Below are 18392 nucleotides of genomic sequence, written 5' to 3'. Positions count from 1 at the left end.
CAATAAGATATGATGTGATCTTGTGAGCGGTAAGGCTCGTGATAAGTGTGGCTTTGCACCAGTGTTAATCTAGATTCAACACTTGATAATATTTCGATATACGTTTCCAGTAACGAATCTTGACGTTGCGTGTCGTTCTAGTTTTGCGCAAATCTTACATGCTGCATTGCATCATTGCATGACTGTTGACGGATGAATTTGAAGATGTGTCAATTCGTGTTCCGGTTAAGGAACACAAATATATATATGTGCTATCTAACAAAAGAATAATATTTGCAATAGATAATGAAAGACTATAAAGTGGGAACATAACAATCATATCACAAATATTACAAAAATCGGTGAACACTGAGCTAAAGTAATTAAGTGAACCCACGGGACTCATGATCCCACCTGCACCTCCCCAAAATATCAAGATACTAAGACAAAAAAATAGTGGTGTCACTCTTCTTTTGGAAAGGCTATATAAACCCTAATGGGCACAAGGTTCCACACAACACAACACATACATCAACAGATTAAACATGAAGCTTCTTCATGGACTCGCTTTAGTTTTTCTATTAGCTGCTGCGAGTTGCAAAGCTGATGAAGAAATTACTTGCGAAGAGAACAACCCATTCACATGTAGTAACACTGATATTTTAAGCAGTAAGAACTTCGGAAAAGATTTCATCTTCGGTGTTGCATCTTCTGCTTACCAGGCATGTAGCAAATGTTGTCACACCATAATTTTGAAATAAAATTTAAAACACTAAAATGCAACTTTGCATGGTTGTTTCTATTCATTTCAGATTGAAGGAGGGAGAGGTCGTGGTGTTAACGTTTGGGATGGCTTCAGTCACCGATACCCAGGTATGTCATTTGCACAGCGACATCTATATTTATATGTGAGACGAATGTTGGTTACATATACTCATATAGTCATATTAATGTATTTGTAATTAATATCAGAGAAAGCTGGGTCAGACTTGAAGAATGGAGACACTACTTGTGAGTCATATACGAGATGGCAGGTTAATTTCTCAGTACATTGATACTCATGACTGAACTATATATGTATAAAACTACAGTGTGGATTGACATGAGATTAAAATTAATATGTAAAATGCAGAAAGATGTAGACGTGATGGGCGAACTCAATGCTACTGGCTACAGGTTCTCCTTTGCGTGGTCAAGAATCATTCCAAGTATGTGCATGTTATCGATTCGTTTGAATTTTAATGGGATCATTTATTTGAAAAAGTACTAATTAATGTACGACATATATATACATGAGCAGAAGGAAAGGTGAGTAGGGGAGTGAACCAAGGAGGTCTTGATTACTACCACAAACTCATAGATGCACTCCTCGAAAAGAATATAACGCCTTTCGTTACCCTCTTTCACTGGGACCTTCCTCAAACACTCCAAGATGAGTATGAAGGTTTCTTAGACCGCCAGATCATGTATGTTTATATTTGTGCCATGCTTCTTATATTATTAATAAAAGAAGAAAAAGATTTGGTTTAGTTACATGCATTAATGAAATGATTCTATATTAATATGCACAGACAAGATTTCAAAGACTACGCGGATCTATGTTTCAAAGAATTTGGTGGAAAGGTAAAGCACTGGATCACGATCAACCAGCTATACACAGTGCCTACAAGAGGCTATGCTATCGGAACAGATGCACCAGGTCGATGTTCTCCTATGGTTGATACCAAGCACAGGTGTTACGGTGGAAATTCTTCAACAGAACCCTACATCGTTGCACATAACCAGCTTCTTGCTCATGCCACGGTCGTCGATCTTTACAGGACCAAATACAAGGTGAGTTGTCTCAATATGTGTAAAGATGGTGTAATGTAATCTAAGATATCTGATTCTAACTTAGTCAAATATCACGTGACCAACAGTTCCAAAAAGGGAAGATTGGACCTGTAATGATTACAAGATGGTTTCTTCCATTTGATGAGTCTGATCCTGCCTCCATAGAAGCAGCTGAGAGGATGAACCAATTCTTCCATGGATGGTATATATATATATATTTATATTACCAAAAATGTATCAGTATAAATTGTATATATGTATAATGAAAAGATATACATGGATCAGGTACATGGAGCCGCTAACAAAGGGTAGATACCCAGACATCATGAGGCAGATTGTGGGTAGTAGGCTTCCCAACTTCACCGAGGAAGAAGCAGAACTCGTTGCTGGTTCATATGATTTTCTTGGTCTAAACTATTACGTCACCCAATACGCCCAGCCAAAACCTAACCCATATCCTTCAGAGACACACACTGCCATGATGGACGCTGGCGTAAAGCTCACATGTACTTTTCTATTACCACTTAGTTACAACCTTTTGATATATATAAATGTTTTATCTCCTTTTTGTGAGTGACCATCAGTTATTTCATTCTTGTGGTTACAGATGATAATTCACGTGGTGAATTTCTTGGTCCACTGGTATAATATGAATGATCCACCCCTATGATTTCTAATTCATTTTATTTTTTCAATTTTCAATATAAGCACCACTAATTAGGTTTTCTTGATTGATATGTATACGCTTAACTCCCGTTTCTCAGTTTGTTGAAGACAAAGTAAACGGCAACAGCTATTACTACCCAAAAGGCATTTATTACGTTATGGACTACTTCAAAACCAAATACGGCGACCCTTTAATCTATGTCACCGAAAATGGTGAGTTCTACATGCATATATTTTCATCTATAACATCTACTATAATTTGTGTATTTCGAAATAAATCCAAGAAACTGACTTTCAAATATTGTGTACTTTTTCATGTTATGTCGGTTTAATTAGGATTTAGTACCCCCAGTTCAGAAAACCGTGAGCAAGCTATTGCCGACTACAAGCGAATCGATTATCTATGCAGCCATCTATGTTTTCTCCGCAAGGTGATCAAGTGAGTGGATGCTACTATAAATGATTTTCTACAGATGTTACTTCTTTCTTGGTAACATTTATATATATGATTCTTCTTGTTTTCAGGGAGAAGGGTGTCAACGTGAGAGGATACTTTGCATGGGCTCTTGGAGATAATTATGAATTCTGTAAAGGTTTCACCGTCAGATTTGGACTCAGTTACGTTAATTGGGAAGATCTTGACGATAGAAACCTCAAAGAATCTGGCAAATGGTACCAGAGATTCATCAACGGGACCGTCAAGAACGCTGTGAAACAAGATTTCCTCCGCTCAAGCCTCTCTTCCCAGAGTCAGAAGAAGAGGTTCGCTGATGCATGAAACACTTTTCCCCCCGGTCAAGATCATCTCCATGTCTCTCACTCTTTCTAGTTGCTCCAAAGATAAGGAGCTTCTTCTACCTACAATAATGTACTAAATAAATATTCTCAATAAAAAGATGATCAGTTACTAATGAATAAAAAAATTGTCTACAACAACATTTTGTCAAGATGATCGAGAGAGAGAGTGAAATAACACAATTTAAACCAAAAACGTCACTTAGACACACATAGAAAATAAATAAATAATTACCCCAAACCGCAAACTAGTTTTGTGTAATAAATATATAAACATCAAACCGATCAGCTTAAATTAACTTAATAAGTTCAACTTTATATACTAGAATAGATTTTCAACATAATAAACAATGACCAAACCTTATACAAACTCAAATCTAGCTACACCAAAGTTCTATCATCCTCAACTGAAACTTAATAGTATTTTACATATGATTTTCCTATCATTCAAATGATTTTATTTTATTTTGGTTCTTATATAATCAAGAAAACCAAAAGAAGGTAAACCTCAGTACTTTATGTTTTATGAATGCTTCCCCATTCTCATATTAAGATCTCGACGACTGAAACCTCAAAGAATCTGGCAAATGGTACCAGAGATTCATTAACGGGACTGTCAAGAATTCTGCGAAACAAGATTTCCTCCGCTCAAGCCTCTCTTCCCAGAGTCAGAAGAAGAGGCTCGCTGATGCATGAAACACTTTCCACCATCAAGATCATCTCTATATCTCTCACTCTTCCTACTTACCCCATAGATAAGGAGGTTCTTCTATCTACAATGTACTAAATAAACAATCTCAATAAAAAGATGATCAGTTATTAAATGAATAAAAATATTATTTGTCTACAGCTACATTATGACAAGTGAAGATGACGAGGAAAGAGGGAAAATAACAAAATTTAAAACATAAAACACTCAGAAATCTCAAACTAGTCTAGTGTTAAAAAATATTAACGGACGGATTAGCCTAAATTCACTAATTAGTTTAATAAGTGCAACTTATATAATAAAAGGTATCTTCAACATAATAAATAACAACCAAACCTAATACAAACTCAAAGTTTCTAAACCAAAGTTCTATAATCCTCAACTAAAACTTTATGAGATCTTACATATGATCTTTTATCATTCATATAATTTTATTTGATTTTGTTACTTTTTTTTTTGAACAAACTACCTTTCATCCAATAAAATCAAAATACACTCCATCGTGAGTAGCGAAGGAATTTTGTTACTTATATAATTAATAAACCCAGAAGAAGCTAAACCCCAATCCTTTGTTTTTATTTCTTTGTATTTCAACATTGTGAACAAGAAGAGGGTCAGTAGTCTCTGCCGTTGCAGGTCCTTCTCCTTCCGCTGAGACGGCCCTCTTTTTTTGTTTGTTCACCGCGGCACGAAATCATGAAGAAGCTGGAATAACTCAGAAAGAGAGTGGCGCCTAGCCGTTGAGAGCGTCTATTATCTGAGAACAGAGCTCCCATCACAACAGAATGCACGCATGAAGCCGCCATCCGTCCCAACGTATTCTGCTCTTGAATGATGGAAAAATAATATCAAGAATTGAAGTATCAGAAGTTTCTGAAAGAACATGTCATTTCCGGTTTCCTATATTCTTTAAGACTTTTTGCGGATTTTCCAAACCAAAATTAAAGACGTGGTTAGCCATTTCTGGTTTCTTATAAAGATTCGATTTATCTTGTACTCCTTCCGTTTTTTAATATAAGTCGTTTTTGAATTGTCCACATAGATTAAAAAATCATTAATTTTTTATATTTTCTAAACAAAAACATCATTAATTATTTACATAACCACAAATCAACCAATAAAAAAATAGAAGGTATATTATCACTGGTCATATAACATTAAGTGTTAATAAATTTTACATAGAAAACCGAAAACGTCATTTAATTTGGAACATAAATTTTTTCTCTAAAACGACTTTTAAAAAAAATAGAGGGAGGATTACACAAGCTATAATAATTTAGTGAGTCTCAAATTTATAATTTTGGTTTAAATAATATAATAAGTTTTTTTTCTTTAATTCAGAAAATAAGCATGTTTAGTAGTATTATTAGAATTGTATGAATTTTCCTTTGGATATATCTCTGTAATTTTAGTCCTACTATCTACGCAGCATTAGCTGGCAACATTTTCTTCTAAATTTGCATTGAAGTTTACTGTTTTTTATTGGTTGGTTTAATTGCTTCAACTTGGGAAACATATCTTGAGTTATACAAATAATATCTAAAATTACATGATTATTATCTGCCTCATCCAATGATTTCCCGACAACTGTTAATGAGTATATATATTCTTTGTGTAACTATTATAATTATATTTACTGCAATTTAGCATTAATGATCCAAAAGAAAGTGATAAGATCTGCATACGTAATACCAGCCTCATTACACTATATAAACAAGAGCATTATCAAGTGCCAACATATCTCTATCATTCACCAACACAAAATAATGCCAAAGGGAAGGATAAAAATAGAGCCCATGACTAATAGCGCTGCAATGAACCAAACTTTCAGGAAGAGGAAGAAAGGTTTACTCAAAAAAGCCAACGAGCTGTCGACTCTCTACGGTGTCAAAGTTTGTGCGGTTATCAACAGCTGCGACAGTACGGAGCCGCCGGAGTTTTGGCCGTCAAAGGAAGGCGCTGAAGCAGTGCACTCAGCGTTTATGGGTGTTCTGCCGGAGGAACGGTGCAAGAGGATGTACGACCAGGAGAGGCATCTGGAGGAGAGGATCCAGAAAGGACAAGATAGGGTGATGAGGCTACACACAGAGAATAGGGAGATTGAGCTTACAGAGGTTATGTTCGATCTTCTCAAGGGGAAGACGCTGATGCCGGATCAGTATGGTGATCCAAGTTTTATGAGAGACCTGAATCTTTTCATTGGTGATTATGTCAAAAATATCAGTCACAGGATTGAGTTCCTCGAGGCGAATGGTGAGCCAGTTCCACCTAATGTCGCTGCTACAGATGCATCTGGTCCTGTTGTTGGTGATGCGAACCCTTTTGTTGTCGAAACTGAGGGTTTGGTAAGTAACCCTACTGAAGCTTATGATCATATGCGTCAATATGATGGTATGGATATGAGTGTGAATGAGCAGGCTCTTGGAGGTTTTAATGATCATGTTCATCATCAAGAACCATTTCAATATCAAACTCCTACTAACTTTTATGATCAGACTCAGCCTATGTTTTATGGTTCGAGTCAGGGTATGGATATGAATCATCAAGAACCGTTTCAATACCAAGGTCCTGCTAACTTTGATGACCAGACTCAGCCTATGTTCTATGGTTCGAGCCAGGATAAGTACACAGGTTTGAATCATGATCAGGGACAGAGTTCGAATCAGTATCCAAATTCAAACCAATCGTTCATGAGTCTTTTGATGGGACAACCTCAGCAGATGAGTGATGTTGAAGAGCCTGCAAGAGTTGCTTCCATGGGTGACAACAATAATGGCTATCACCAACTACTAGTCACCAGTCAGATGCCTTCCACCACCACCACCACCACCACCACCACCGCCGCCGCCACCGATCTTTCTGGTCATAGAATCAACAATGGTTGGCCAACGAGGTTTGGTTTGGACTGAAGTTTTTGCGTTTGCATTTCTGAATTTTTATATTGTAATGATTAAAGGTTTTCGCCTTTAAATCAGTTATGCTATTATTATTATCAGGCAATATTGTATTTGTACCATATTGTCCTTGAATATTTTATCGTTTTGAATAAAAATTTTTGTTTTTTATATCAAATCATAAAGAGTATTTTTTCCTTAAGGCCATAGAGGAAGAATGCAACGAGCATTTCGCAAAAAAATATTATCAGACAAACCAGTAATCAAGAAATGTGGCCATAAACCATAAATATAGAGTTAGGTGACATGTAATTGCATGTCGATGTAGAATGCTTATTTAAGATACACCATTATCTTCCCAAAGCCACATGTCATGCAATAAATAATCACTCAGATTATCAAGATAACTGATGATATCCATTGAAAAAAAAATCTCCAATAATTATTTAATGTTTTTCTCGCTAAGCAGAAGCAGATATATATTACAGAAAAATATACAAGTCTTCAATAATTTGTTAATTTTCTCTCACTAAGAAAAAAAAGATGCATGCTCATATCAATTGAAAAAAAGTCTTCAGTGATTCCTTAGTATTTCTCTCACTGAGCAGAAAGATATTCACATTACAAGACAACTCATGAACAACCATGTCTTCACTGTTCCTAACCAAAGCCTTATCAAGGATAGAATCGATAGAAACATTTTTATGAATCGTGGGACTAGGTGAAAAGTGGTCGTATCATTGAGTTGGTGGGGAGGGTCTGTGAATCTGTGGGTCAAAACACTATTGAAATGGTCTGTATAGCATTTATACAAATTTTGAAAAGCTTCTCTAACGTAATAGACCATTTTAAACTCACCATACGCACTACAAGTAATAAAACCTATCATTTCTATTGCAATAAGTAGTTCTCAAGATAATGATACAATGAAATATAAATATAGTTTGAGAGATCAAATTCTAATGCATCTAGGATAGGTAATCAAAGCAAAGGTCTTAGAAAGCCCCCCCACCCAAAGAAATTAAAAAGACTTTCAAAGACTAAGAATGTTTAATCATCACCTAAAGAACTGTTGAAGCCTTAGCTAGAACATGATTTCAGAAAACCAATGATTGTTTGCAGATTCTGCGGTAGTTTTTAGTTTTTGTTTTAAAAAAAACCACTTTTTAGCCAATCAAATTTTTGGAGAAATGGATTCCCTATAATTTAGGGAAACTGGTTTTTGAAACAAATTGTTATTTTCTTAAGAAAAGCTAAAACCACCTTTTCCAAGTTTCTACAACAAACATCACGTTAGATTTTCATCTTTTAACTTTTTTATAAAATAATTTCATTTTCTTAATCAGCATTTAAAAAAATGAAATTTATATACAAGAACAAAGTTCTCGTACATGTAACTAAAAGAAGTTCAAAAAATATTTGTTTCATAAAAAAAAATGGAAACTACTATAAGCAAATAATTTTTAGTAAACATAATATTTTTAACATATATAATAAAAAATAATTTATATTCAGAAAAATATTTTAAATTTGTCATGAAAACTAAATTAATTATTTAAGTTTACTTTATGTAAAATTTGCATGTTTTGTTAATAATCTATTAGTATTATTTTGTTTAAAGATGTGATATATTCTCTTAGTAATTGTATGTTTCGTAAGGGAAAATATTTTAGTTATAAGTTAAAAATTTAAAAATAATAGAAAACAAAAATAAATCAGTAATCAAATTTTAGGAAAACAAAAACTCTAAAGAAAAAAATAAAATTCAGAAGCTACTTTTTGTTTTAATTAAATTTTGATTTTTGTTATTATTTTTTATTTCAACTTCAAAAAAGTAATAAATAAAATATATTAAAATTAAAACTGAAAATCATCATCCAAACTAATGTGAAAACTAAAACAACAGTAAAATCAAAATTAAAATAAAATATTTTCTTAAATTAAAAAATAATCAAAAACTAAAATCTGCCATTCGTGTTTCTTCAAAAAACCAAAATCCAAAAACTAAAAAAATCAAAATCCAAAAACTAAGAACCAAAAGCCAAAAACCAAAAACTAAAATCTAAAATCTAAAAACCATCCAGGATTTTGAAACTTAGGTGATGATTGTTTCAGTAGTTTTTAGTTTTAGTTTTTGGTTTTTAGATTTTAGTTTTTGGTTTTTAGATTTTGGTTTTTGGTTTTCAGCTTTTGGTTTTTAGTTTTTGGTTTTTAGATTTTGATTTTGGTTCTTGGTTTTGCAGTATTTTTTTATTTTCAAAAATTAGTTAATAGATTACTTTAAAATAATACAACAAAATAGCCATAAGTATTTAGATTTTACAATTAAAACTTATCAAAATATTGTGATTATTATTTTAAAATAAAATACAATAAGATATTTTAATTATTATATTTTTATGAAAATATATTATATATTATATAAAATATAAATCATAAAATATATATAAATTACACAAAATTAAAAAAATTAAATTTTGAAACTACTTAGAAAATTTTCTTATATAAAATATTTTAATTTTAAAAACTTGAATAAATAGTTTCTCTTATATAAATATTATAAATTATACAAAAATAAATTTTCTTATATAAATTATTTATATTTTCTTAAAGTTGAATGGCAATTTTTATATTTCAGGATTATACAATATATTGTATTAATAAAACATATTATGTTTTTATAATATTTGTTATTTTTAATGTGACTAATAATTATTAAAATAATTCAATTGTTTGTTTATAGAAACTAATAGCTAAGTTTTAAAATTAAATAATATTATTTATAAAATATATAAATTGATTTACAGATATGAAACACAAATTAAAATATTTCACATTATTGTTTAAATAATATCTAATATATAAAATATTTTATGATAATTTTATTTTTATGAAAATATTATTTATTAATTAAAATATAGTAGTTTCTACAAAATAAAATCAAAATTCGTTTTTCTTCATAAAAGCTCCCAAAAGTTGGTTTTTGGTTTTTTTCATAAATTGGTTAAACTTTTCAAAAACTAGTTTCCCTAAATTTTAGGGAATCTATGTATTGAAAATCTTGATTGGCAACTCAAATAGTTTTTACAAAAACAAAATCAAAAACCAAAATTTTGATTGGATGAAAAATGGTTTCCACAAAATGGTTTCTTGCGGGTATCTGCAGCAAGATCATCACACATTAGAGTAAATCAGCCGGATAGGAACCAAAGCTTATCCAGAAGGCGACTTCGAAAGGAATCAAGGCAAAGCAGGTTTGACTAAGTCCTGGTCCGGATAACATAAGGTGAGGTCTACTCCAGACGCGGAACAACTCCAAAAGTAACGTGACGGTTCCCTCAAAACCCTATCAGATGAAAAGAAACCAACAGTTAAAGCGTGGAGTGACGGTGGCAGAAGCAAGCCAGAGGTTTATGGCACTCAACTCTGGTTCCTTAACACAAGCCGACCACTCAAACAAATTCGGCTTCAAAGCAAGGAAAAGGCAGGGCGCAGCATCATTCGACCTCTTTTGGACCGTTGAAGAACAAGAGAGCCGAAAGCTCTGAAATCAGATGACTAGAAGAGCAGCCATGCTTTGGTGTTGAGAGAATCATACCGAGGAGAAGACCCGAACGAGAGCCTCAAATCATCTTTTCTCCATAGATCCGCGAATCTTGAAGGAGAAATCTAGGAGAGCAACCGACTGAGGGGATATCTGGAGACAGTTTTTTTTCTAACAAGCGAGAAACAAATAACACTGTGGTAAAAAAGTTTTTTACAGTGTTTGTCTATTTGGATTATACCTAGAAGGCTGCTCACGTTTTAAATATGACGACTGTTTCTTATGCTTTACATACAAAATTTTAAATTTTAATATAATTGAGGGTGCACATGCCCCTACACCCTATAACCTGCCTTCGCCACTGTCCGTAACTCGTAGCTTAATGTAGGGGAAAACGGCCTATTCATGCCCGAACTAGGGGTTGCTGAGAGAATACATACCTCAACTTTTACTGCAAGTCGAAACATACCTACACTAATCAAAAATTTAAAATTCATGCCTGGACTATGAGTTGATAAAAAAATACATACCCCAACTCTTATTGCATGCCAAAACATACCTTAACTAATCAAAAATTTGAAATTTATGCCTAGTCTTTAGAAGTCAACGCTAATTTCAATCTATACTATTATTTTTGAAATAATTTTATAGCAACGGAGCTCTCACGTTAAAAAACAGAGTGGCTAAAGTTTATGTTATCCTTAATGAATTTTTATATATATTCTATTATATAATAATAAAAAATTATATTAAAAATCTTATATATTTTAAAAAATTATGATGATTCTTATATATTGTGTTGTTATCTTAAAATAATAGTTTACTATTGTAAAAGTAAAAAAAATTAAGAGACATGATTTTTGCAATATTATATTTTCTTAAAAATATATGATAATTCTTATATATTGTGTTGTTATCTTGAAATAATATTTTACTATTTTGAAAGTTAAAATTTAAGATAAAAATAATATCTAAGTAAATATTAATGGAGCAATATATTTGTATAAGGATATTTTCTAAGAAGTGATTTTAAGATATATTTGTATATATAAGAATTATCTTTTTTTTTAAATATAATATTGTAAAAAAATAACTTCTTTTAATTTTTTTACTTTTATAATAGTAAAATATTATTTTAAGATAACAACATAATATATAAGAATCATCATAATTATTTTTAAAAAATATATAAGATTTTTAAAATAAAATTCATTTTATTTAAAAATTCATTAAGGGTAACATAGAATTTAGCCAATCTAATTTTTAACGTGAGAGCTCTGTTGCGAAAAATTACTTCGCAAATAAAATTCATTTTATTATATAATAGAATATATATAAAAATTTATTAGGGGTAACATAGATTTTAGCTACTCTAATTTTTAACGGGAGAGCTCCGTTGCGAAAATTTACTTCGCAAATAATAGTATATATTGAAATTGGCGTTGACTTCTAAAGACTAGGCATAAATTTCAAATTTTTGATTAGTTAAGGTATGTTTTGGCATGCAATAAGAGTTGGGGTATGTATTTTTTTAATATAATTGAGGGTGCACATGCCCCTACACCCTATAACCTGCCTTCGCCACTGTCCGTAACTCGTAGCTTAATGTAGTGCATTTTTTTTTTGCTTAAATGTAGTGCAGTTTTTTACATGGCAGTTTGCAGAAAGAGCGTGTAACCTAAGAAAAATCCAGTGTAAACTCGTAACGTAAATGTTATTTAAATCTAGTAGTTCTAAAAAAATGTTATTTAAACTGAAACTATTATAGAAGGCAGGCCTAAAGCACATAAATTTAATTAAATGTTTTATTCTTGAAATAATATGAACAGTTTATTTTACTTCATGGTTGAAGTCATCTTCATGGTTGAAGTCATAGCTAGTACTGTTTCAGGTATTTCAATAGAAGAATCTTTTGTCAAAAAGAATATCCAATTTTGAAAAACATAAAAAAATAAGTATAGAGCTAAACTATTGAATAAACTTGTAGGTTAACACAAGGTTCTTGCATTGCAACCCTTCCAATCATCTATAAACGATACAGAAAAAAAGCAAAAAATGTTCTTTCGGAGACTCCGGTCTCATGTGTTAAAGGCATACATAGAGAGGTCAAAAGAATCAAAACCAATAAGATATGTTGTGATTGTTTTTTTCTTTTCCTTTTTTGATATATTGTGATAGCGGTGAAGCTCGTGAAAGTGTGGCCTTGAATCAGTGTTACTCTAGATTAATTCAACACTTGATAATGTTACGATAAAAATCTTCAATAACTTTATGGCGTTATGACGAAGCTTTGAACATTATTTACTACAACCAATCTTGATATATAATTCTTGTCGTTCAAGTTTCGCGCAAACCTTCGATATACACATGCTGCATTGCACCACTGTCGATCGACGGATCAATTTGAAGATGTGACACAATTCGTGTTCCAAGTAGTACGTGTTCAGGTAAAGGAACACAAATATGTGCTATGTAAATAAAAAAATTACATAAAATATGTGCTATGTAACTAAAAGAATTATCTGCAATAGATAATGGAAGACTAAAAAGTGGAAACAAACAAGAAATATAAGCAAAATCGGTGAGCACTGAGCTAAAGTAAGTGAATCCACGGGATTCATCTCATCTAAACCTCTCCCAAAATATCAAGATACTAAGACGAAAAATACATACGACACTCTTCTTTTGGAAGGGCTATATAAACCCTAGATGGGCACAAGGTTCCACACAACACAACACAAACATCAACATATTAACCATGAAGCTTCTTCATGGACTCGCTTTAGTTTTTCTATTAGCTGCTGCGAGTTGCAAAGCTGATGAAGAAATTACTTGCGAAGAGAACAATCCATTCACATGTAGTAACACTGATATTTTAAGCAGTAAAAACTTCGGAAAAGACTTCATCTTCGGTGTTGCATCTTCTGCTTACCAGGCATGTAACAAATGTTTTTGACGTATAAATAAATACAATTCAAAAATACTAAAATGCAACTTCGCATGGTTGTTTCTTTTCATTTCAGATCGAAGGAGGAAGAGGTCGTGGTGTTAACATTTGGGATGGCTTCAGTCACCGATATCCAGGTACGTCACAGTGTATATATACACATGAGATGAACGTCGGTTTATATGTACATGTATTAATGTATTTGTAACTACTATCAGAGAAATCAGGGTCAGATTTGAAGAATGGAGACACTACTTGTGAGTCATACACGAGATGGCAGGTTAATACAATGATACTCATATATACGACTGAACTATATATGTATAAAAACGGGTGAACGATCTATTTCCCCACGAGAACTATCGTATAGCATCAGATCCCCACCAAACTATGACCTCGTGCTAAAACTCCATGAATTTAAAGTTGTAAACTTATTTCTCTCCAAATTATAAGTTGTAAATTGATTTCTCCCCAAACCGATATTTCAAAACGTAATTGTCCATAGACCATGGTTTTAATCGGTTAACCGACCAATTAAACCAATACAAATCTCAAACTAATTTTTTATTAAAAAAAAAGCGATTCACAAAAAAAAAAGTGATTCCCAGAATTTTTTATTAGACAAACAAATTTTTTTGGCAATTTTAATTCAATTTTTTAATGAATCAGTTTTTTTTAAAAAAGGTTTTAATTAGTTTAAAATTGGTAGGTTAATAGTAAACCGATTAAAACCATGGTCTATGGACAATTAAGTTTTGAACTATAGATTTGGGGAGAAATCAATTTACAACTTATAATTTGGAGAGAAATAAGTTGACAACTTTAAATTCATGGAGTTTTAACACGAGGTCATAGTTTGATGGAGATCTGATGCTATACGATAGTTCTCGTGGGGAAATAGATCGTTCACCCTATAAAAACTATAAAACTATACGTGTGGATTGACATGTGATTAAAATATGTAAACTGCAGAAAGATGTAGACGTGATGGGCGAACTCAATGCTACTGGCTACAGGTTCTCCTTTGCGTGGTCAAGAATCATTCCAAGTATGTACATGTTATCGATTCGTTTGTATTTTAATTGGGATCATTTAGTTGAGAAAAGTACTAATTAATGTACGACATATATATACATGAGCAGAAGGAAAGGTGAGTAGGGGAGTGAACCAAGGAGGTCTTGATTACTACCACAAACTCATAGATGCACTACTCGAAAAGAATATAACGCCTTTCGTTACCCTCTTTCACTGGGACCTTCCTCAAACACTCCAAGATGAGTATGAAGGTTTCTTAGACCGCCAGATCATGTATGTTTATATTTGTGCCATGCTTCTTATATTATTAATAAAAGAAGAAAAAGACTTGGTTTTAGTTACATGCATTACTGAAATGATTCTATATTAATATGCACAGACAAGATTTCAAAGACTACGCGGATCTATGTTTCAAAGAATTTGGTGGAAAGGTAAAGCACTGGATCACGATCAACCAGCTATACACAGTCCCTACTAGAGGCTATGCAGTTGGAACAGATGCACCCGGTCGATGTTCTCCTATGGTTGATACCAAGCACAGGTGTTACGGTGGAAATTCTTCAACAGAACCCTACATCGTTGCACATAACCAGCTTCTTGCTCATGCCACGGTCGTCGATCTTTACAGGACCAAATACAAGGTGAGTTGTCTCAATACGTGATAAAGATGGTGTAGTGTAATCTAAGATATCTGATTCTAACTTAGTCATATATCACGTAACCAACAGTTCCAAAAAGGGAAGATTGGACCTGTAATGATTACAAGATGGTTTCTTCCATTTGATGAGTCTGATCCTGCCTCCATAGAAGCAGCTGAGAGGATGAACCAATTCTTCCATGGATGGTATATATATATATATATATATTACAGAACAATGTAACAGTATATAGTGTATGTATGTATAATTAAAAGATATACATGGATCAGGTACATGGAGCCGCTAACAAAGGGTAGATACCCAGACATCATGAGGCAGATTGTGGGTAGTAGGCTTCCCAACTTTACCGAGGAAGAAGCCGCACTCGTTGCCGGTTCATATGATTTTCTTGGTCTCAACTATTACGTCACTCAGTACGCCCAGCCAAAACCTAACCCATATCCTTCAGAGACACACACTGCCATGATGGACGCTGGCGTAAAGCTCACATGTACTAGTCTATTACCACTAATTAGATACAGCCTTTCTATACATATAAATATTCTTTTATCTCCTTTTTGTTGCAACATACTTTATGAGTGACCATCTGTTATTTCATCCTTGTGTTTACAGATGATAACTCACGTGGTGAATTTCTTGGTCCACTGGTATATATCAATGATCCACCCCCTAAGATTTGTTTTTCTTTCATTTTTTCAGTTTTCAGTATAACAACCCTAATTATGTTTTTTAATTGATGTGTATATTTATTTACTTCCATTTTCACAGTTCGTTGAAGACAAGGTAAACGGCAACAGCTATTACTACCCAAAAGGCATTTACTACGTAATGGACTACTTCAAAACCAAATACGGAGACCCTTTAATCTATGTCACCGAGAACGGTGAGTTTTACGAACTCTTTTTATTTATACCACATAATAATTATTGTATTTTGATATTAGTCGAAGAAACTGACTTTATTGTGGAATATTTCTAATGTGGCGGTTTATTTAGGATTTAGTACCCCCAGTGAAGAAAACCGTGAGCAGGCTATTGCCGATTACAAGCGAATTGATTATCTCTGCAGTCATTTATGTTTTCTCCGCAAGGTCATCAAGTGAGTGGATACTACTATAAATGATTTTCTTCATATGTTATTTCTTCTTCTTTTTTGCTAACATTTATATATGATTGTTCTTGTTTTCAGGGAGAAGGGTGTCAACGTGAGAGGATACTTCGCATGGGCTCTTGGAGACAATTATGAATTCTGTAAAGGCTTTACCGTCAGATTTGGACTCAGTTACGTTAATTGGGAAGATCTTGACGATAGAAACCTCAAAGAATCTGGCAAATGGTACCAGAGATTCATCAACGGGACCGTCAAGAACGCTGTGAAACAAGATTTCCTCCGCTCAAGCCTCTCTTCCCAGAGTCAGAAGAAGAGGTTCGCTGATGCATGAAACACTTTTCCCCCCGGTCAAGATCATCTCCATGTCTCTCACTCTTTCTAGTTGCTCCAAAGATAAGGAGCTTCTTCTACCTATAATAATGTACTAAATAAATATTCTCAATAAAAAGATGATCAGTTACTAATGAATAAAAAATTTGTCTACAACTACATTTTGTCAAGATGATCGAGAGAGAGAGAGTGAAATAACACAATTTAAACCAAAACACATCACTCAGACACACAGAGAAAATAAATAAATAATTACTCCAAACCGCAAACTAGTTTTGTGTAATAAATATATAAACATCAAACCGATCAGCTTAAATTCACTAATCTACTAATCTATATATAATAGCAAACCTGTTTTTTTACCTGATGATGTCATCAACTTTTTATAGGAAAAAAAAGTTAACATCCAACGGTGAAGTTTGTTTCTAACTTCTAATCTAACGGCTATGATTTTATTTAGGATCCTGAGTATGATGTCATAGTTTCACTTGAACAACAAACATGTTTATTCAATGAAAAGTTGTATTTTTTCAGATTTTTTAACCATCAAACCCGTACTTGAACTCTTTCATAGTAGAAACCTGTGATAAAACCGTTCACTTAAGCAAAAAACATGTTCATTCAGTGAAAAGTTGTATCTTTTCAGAGATTTTACCATTTAACGACCCTTTGATTGAACCTTTTCATAAAATAGAGTAAGTTGTATGTATTTGATAATAGAAAGTTGTAAAAACCACCAAAGCTTACAACTGTTACCTACAATTCTTTTCGCACATGATGTTGCAGAGGGAAATCCCTTCCAGAGTTTATGACAAATTGTAGAAATTATCTTTACTTTTGTATATCTTTTCACACTTAGTGTTTCAGTGGAACCGTCATCAACTTCGTTTAAGAATTGCAACTTTTCAAAAATTATATATTGAAGAGAGACTGTATCGGTTTTCAGATATGTTTCACGTTTTCTTAACTTCTCCCTTCTGCTTTTAACCTCCCACCATTTCCTCGACATCGAAATCTGTAGTTTGTTTTTTCTGTTGCAGATCATTGTTCCTTTCGCCCTTTCTTCTTTTCTTATAATTTCAAACCTGATGGTGTTGCTCTTTCTCTTCAATTCACTAATTATCAAATTTAATGTCTCCTAGGAGTTTCTGCAATTATAGTAAGTACAATTTTTGGCTTAGATTTCTTCTCCTAACACTTTTTTTTTGCAAAAAAAAAAAAAAAAGTGTTAGGAGAAGACATTTCTCCTAACACTTCCCATCATTATTTGATTACTCTCTGTTAGACTCACGATTCAGTTCATCTCAGAGAGGTACGACACTGAATAGAAGTAATGATATTTTGTATTTAACAAATTTCCAAACATAGAGATGCATTGTTTCAAATGCAGTGAATAGATTGTAGAAGTATGCAGAGAAGAAGCCGATTAACTGGTTCAAATTAATTATTCACTCTTTGATTTAACTTATCGTCTTTTATTTCATACATGTTCTTAATTTATGTTGAAAATTTTATTTGTTTGGTTATACTTTAGTGTTGATGTTGTTTTCATCGTGTATGTTTGTGTCCGTTTCATTATGAATTTTGAAACACTTCTTTTGGTTTTACAAACGGTTTGGGAGGAGAAAATTTTCGTGGACTGGAGTGGGGAAGGCAAACCATGGGCTAGACTCAACACTAGTCGGCCTTGTCAGTTAGACGCGCTTTGGTCTCCGTACAATCTTCTTCAAACGCTGTTTGCTTTGGATTCTGACCGGTTTGGTTGCGGCAAATTAAACGCTTTGCCTCTTCAAAAAAAAGTAAGGAAGAAATTGATTTTCAAAACATTTTCTTTTGGCTATTACTTTGTAGATACATGATAAGCAAATTTAAAAAAAATTCAACGGCAAGT

The 18392-nt window shown here is 32.9% G+C and overlaps 1 protein-coding gene across 4 annotated transcripts; it reads left to right on the top strand.

Moving 5' to 3' along the window:
- The first annotated feature begins 448 nt into the window (after nt 1-448).
- On the top strand, nt 449-16660 carry LOC103854698 (myrosinase). Of its 4 annotated transcripts, none has more exons than XM_033284499.1 (12): nt 449-701; nt 792-852; nt 952-1013; nt 1112-1187; nt 1280-1445; nt 1551-1812; nt 1899-2014; nt 2098-2318; nt 15674-15708; nt 15830-15944; nt 16057-16159; nt 16250-16660. In XM_033284499.1, the coding sequence occupies exons 1-12, from the start codon at nt 525-527 to the stop codon at nt 16500-16502; spliced, it is 1647 nt and encodes a 548-aa protein (XP_033140390.1). In that variant the 5' UTR covers nt 449-524; the 3' UTR covers nt 16503-16660. The 4 variants fall into 4 exon arrangements, with proteins under 4 accessions (XP_033140390.1, XP_033140391.1, XP_033140389.1 ...); XM_033284500.1 differs by lacking the exons at nt 15674-15708; nt 15830-15944; nt 16057-16159; nt 16250-16660 and adding exons at nt 2420-2454; nt 2577-2691; nt 2815-2917; nt 3004-3414; XM_033284498.1 differs by lacking the exons at nt 792-852; nt 952-1013; nt 1112-1187; ... (2 more) ...; nt 1899-2014; nt 2098-2318 and adding exons at nt 13444-13504; nt 13586-13647; nt 14340-14415; ... (2 more) ...; nt 15131-15246; nt 15331-15551 and having other exon boundaries at nt 489-701; nt 16250-16502.
- Nucleotides 16661-18392: the final 1732 nt, after the last annotated feature.

Source organism: Brassica rapa, chromosome A02 (assembly GCF_000309985.2).
Source record: "Brassica rapa cultivar Chiifu-401-42 chromosome A02, CAAS_Brap_v3.01, whole genome shotgun sequence".
In the NCBI taxonomy this organism is placed as follows: Eukaryota; Viridiplantae; Streptophyta; class Magnoliopsida; order Brassicales; family Brassicaceae; genus Brassica; species Brassica rapa.
The sequence above is the reverse complement of the archived record's forward strand: the minus strand, read 5'-3'. Positions and strand labels throughout refer to the sequence as shown.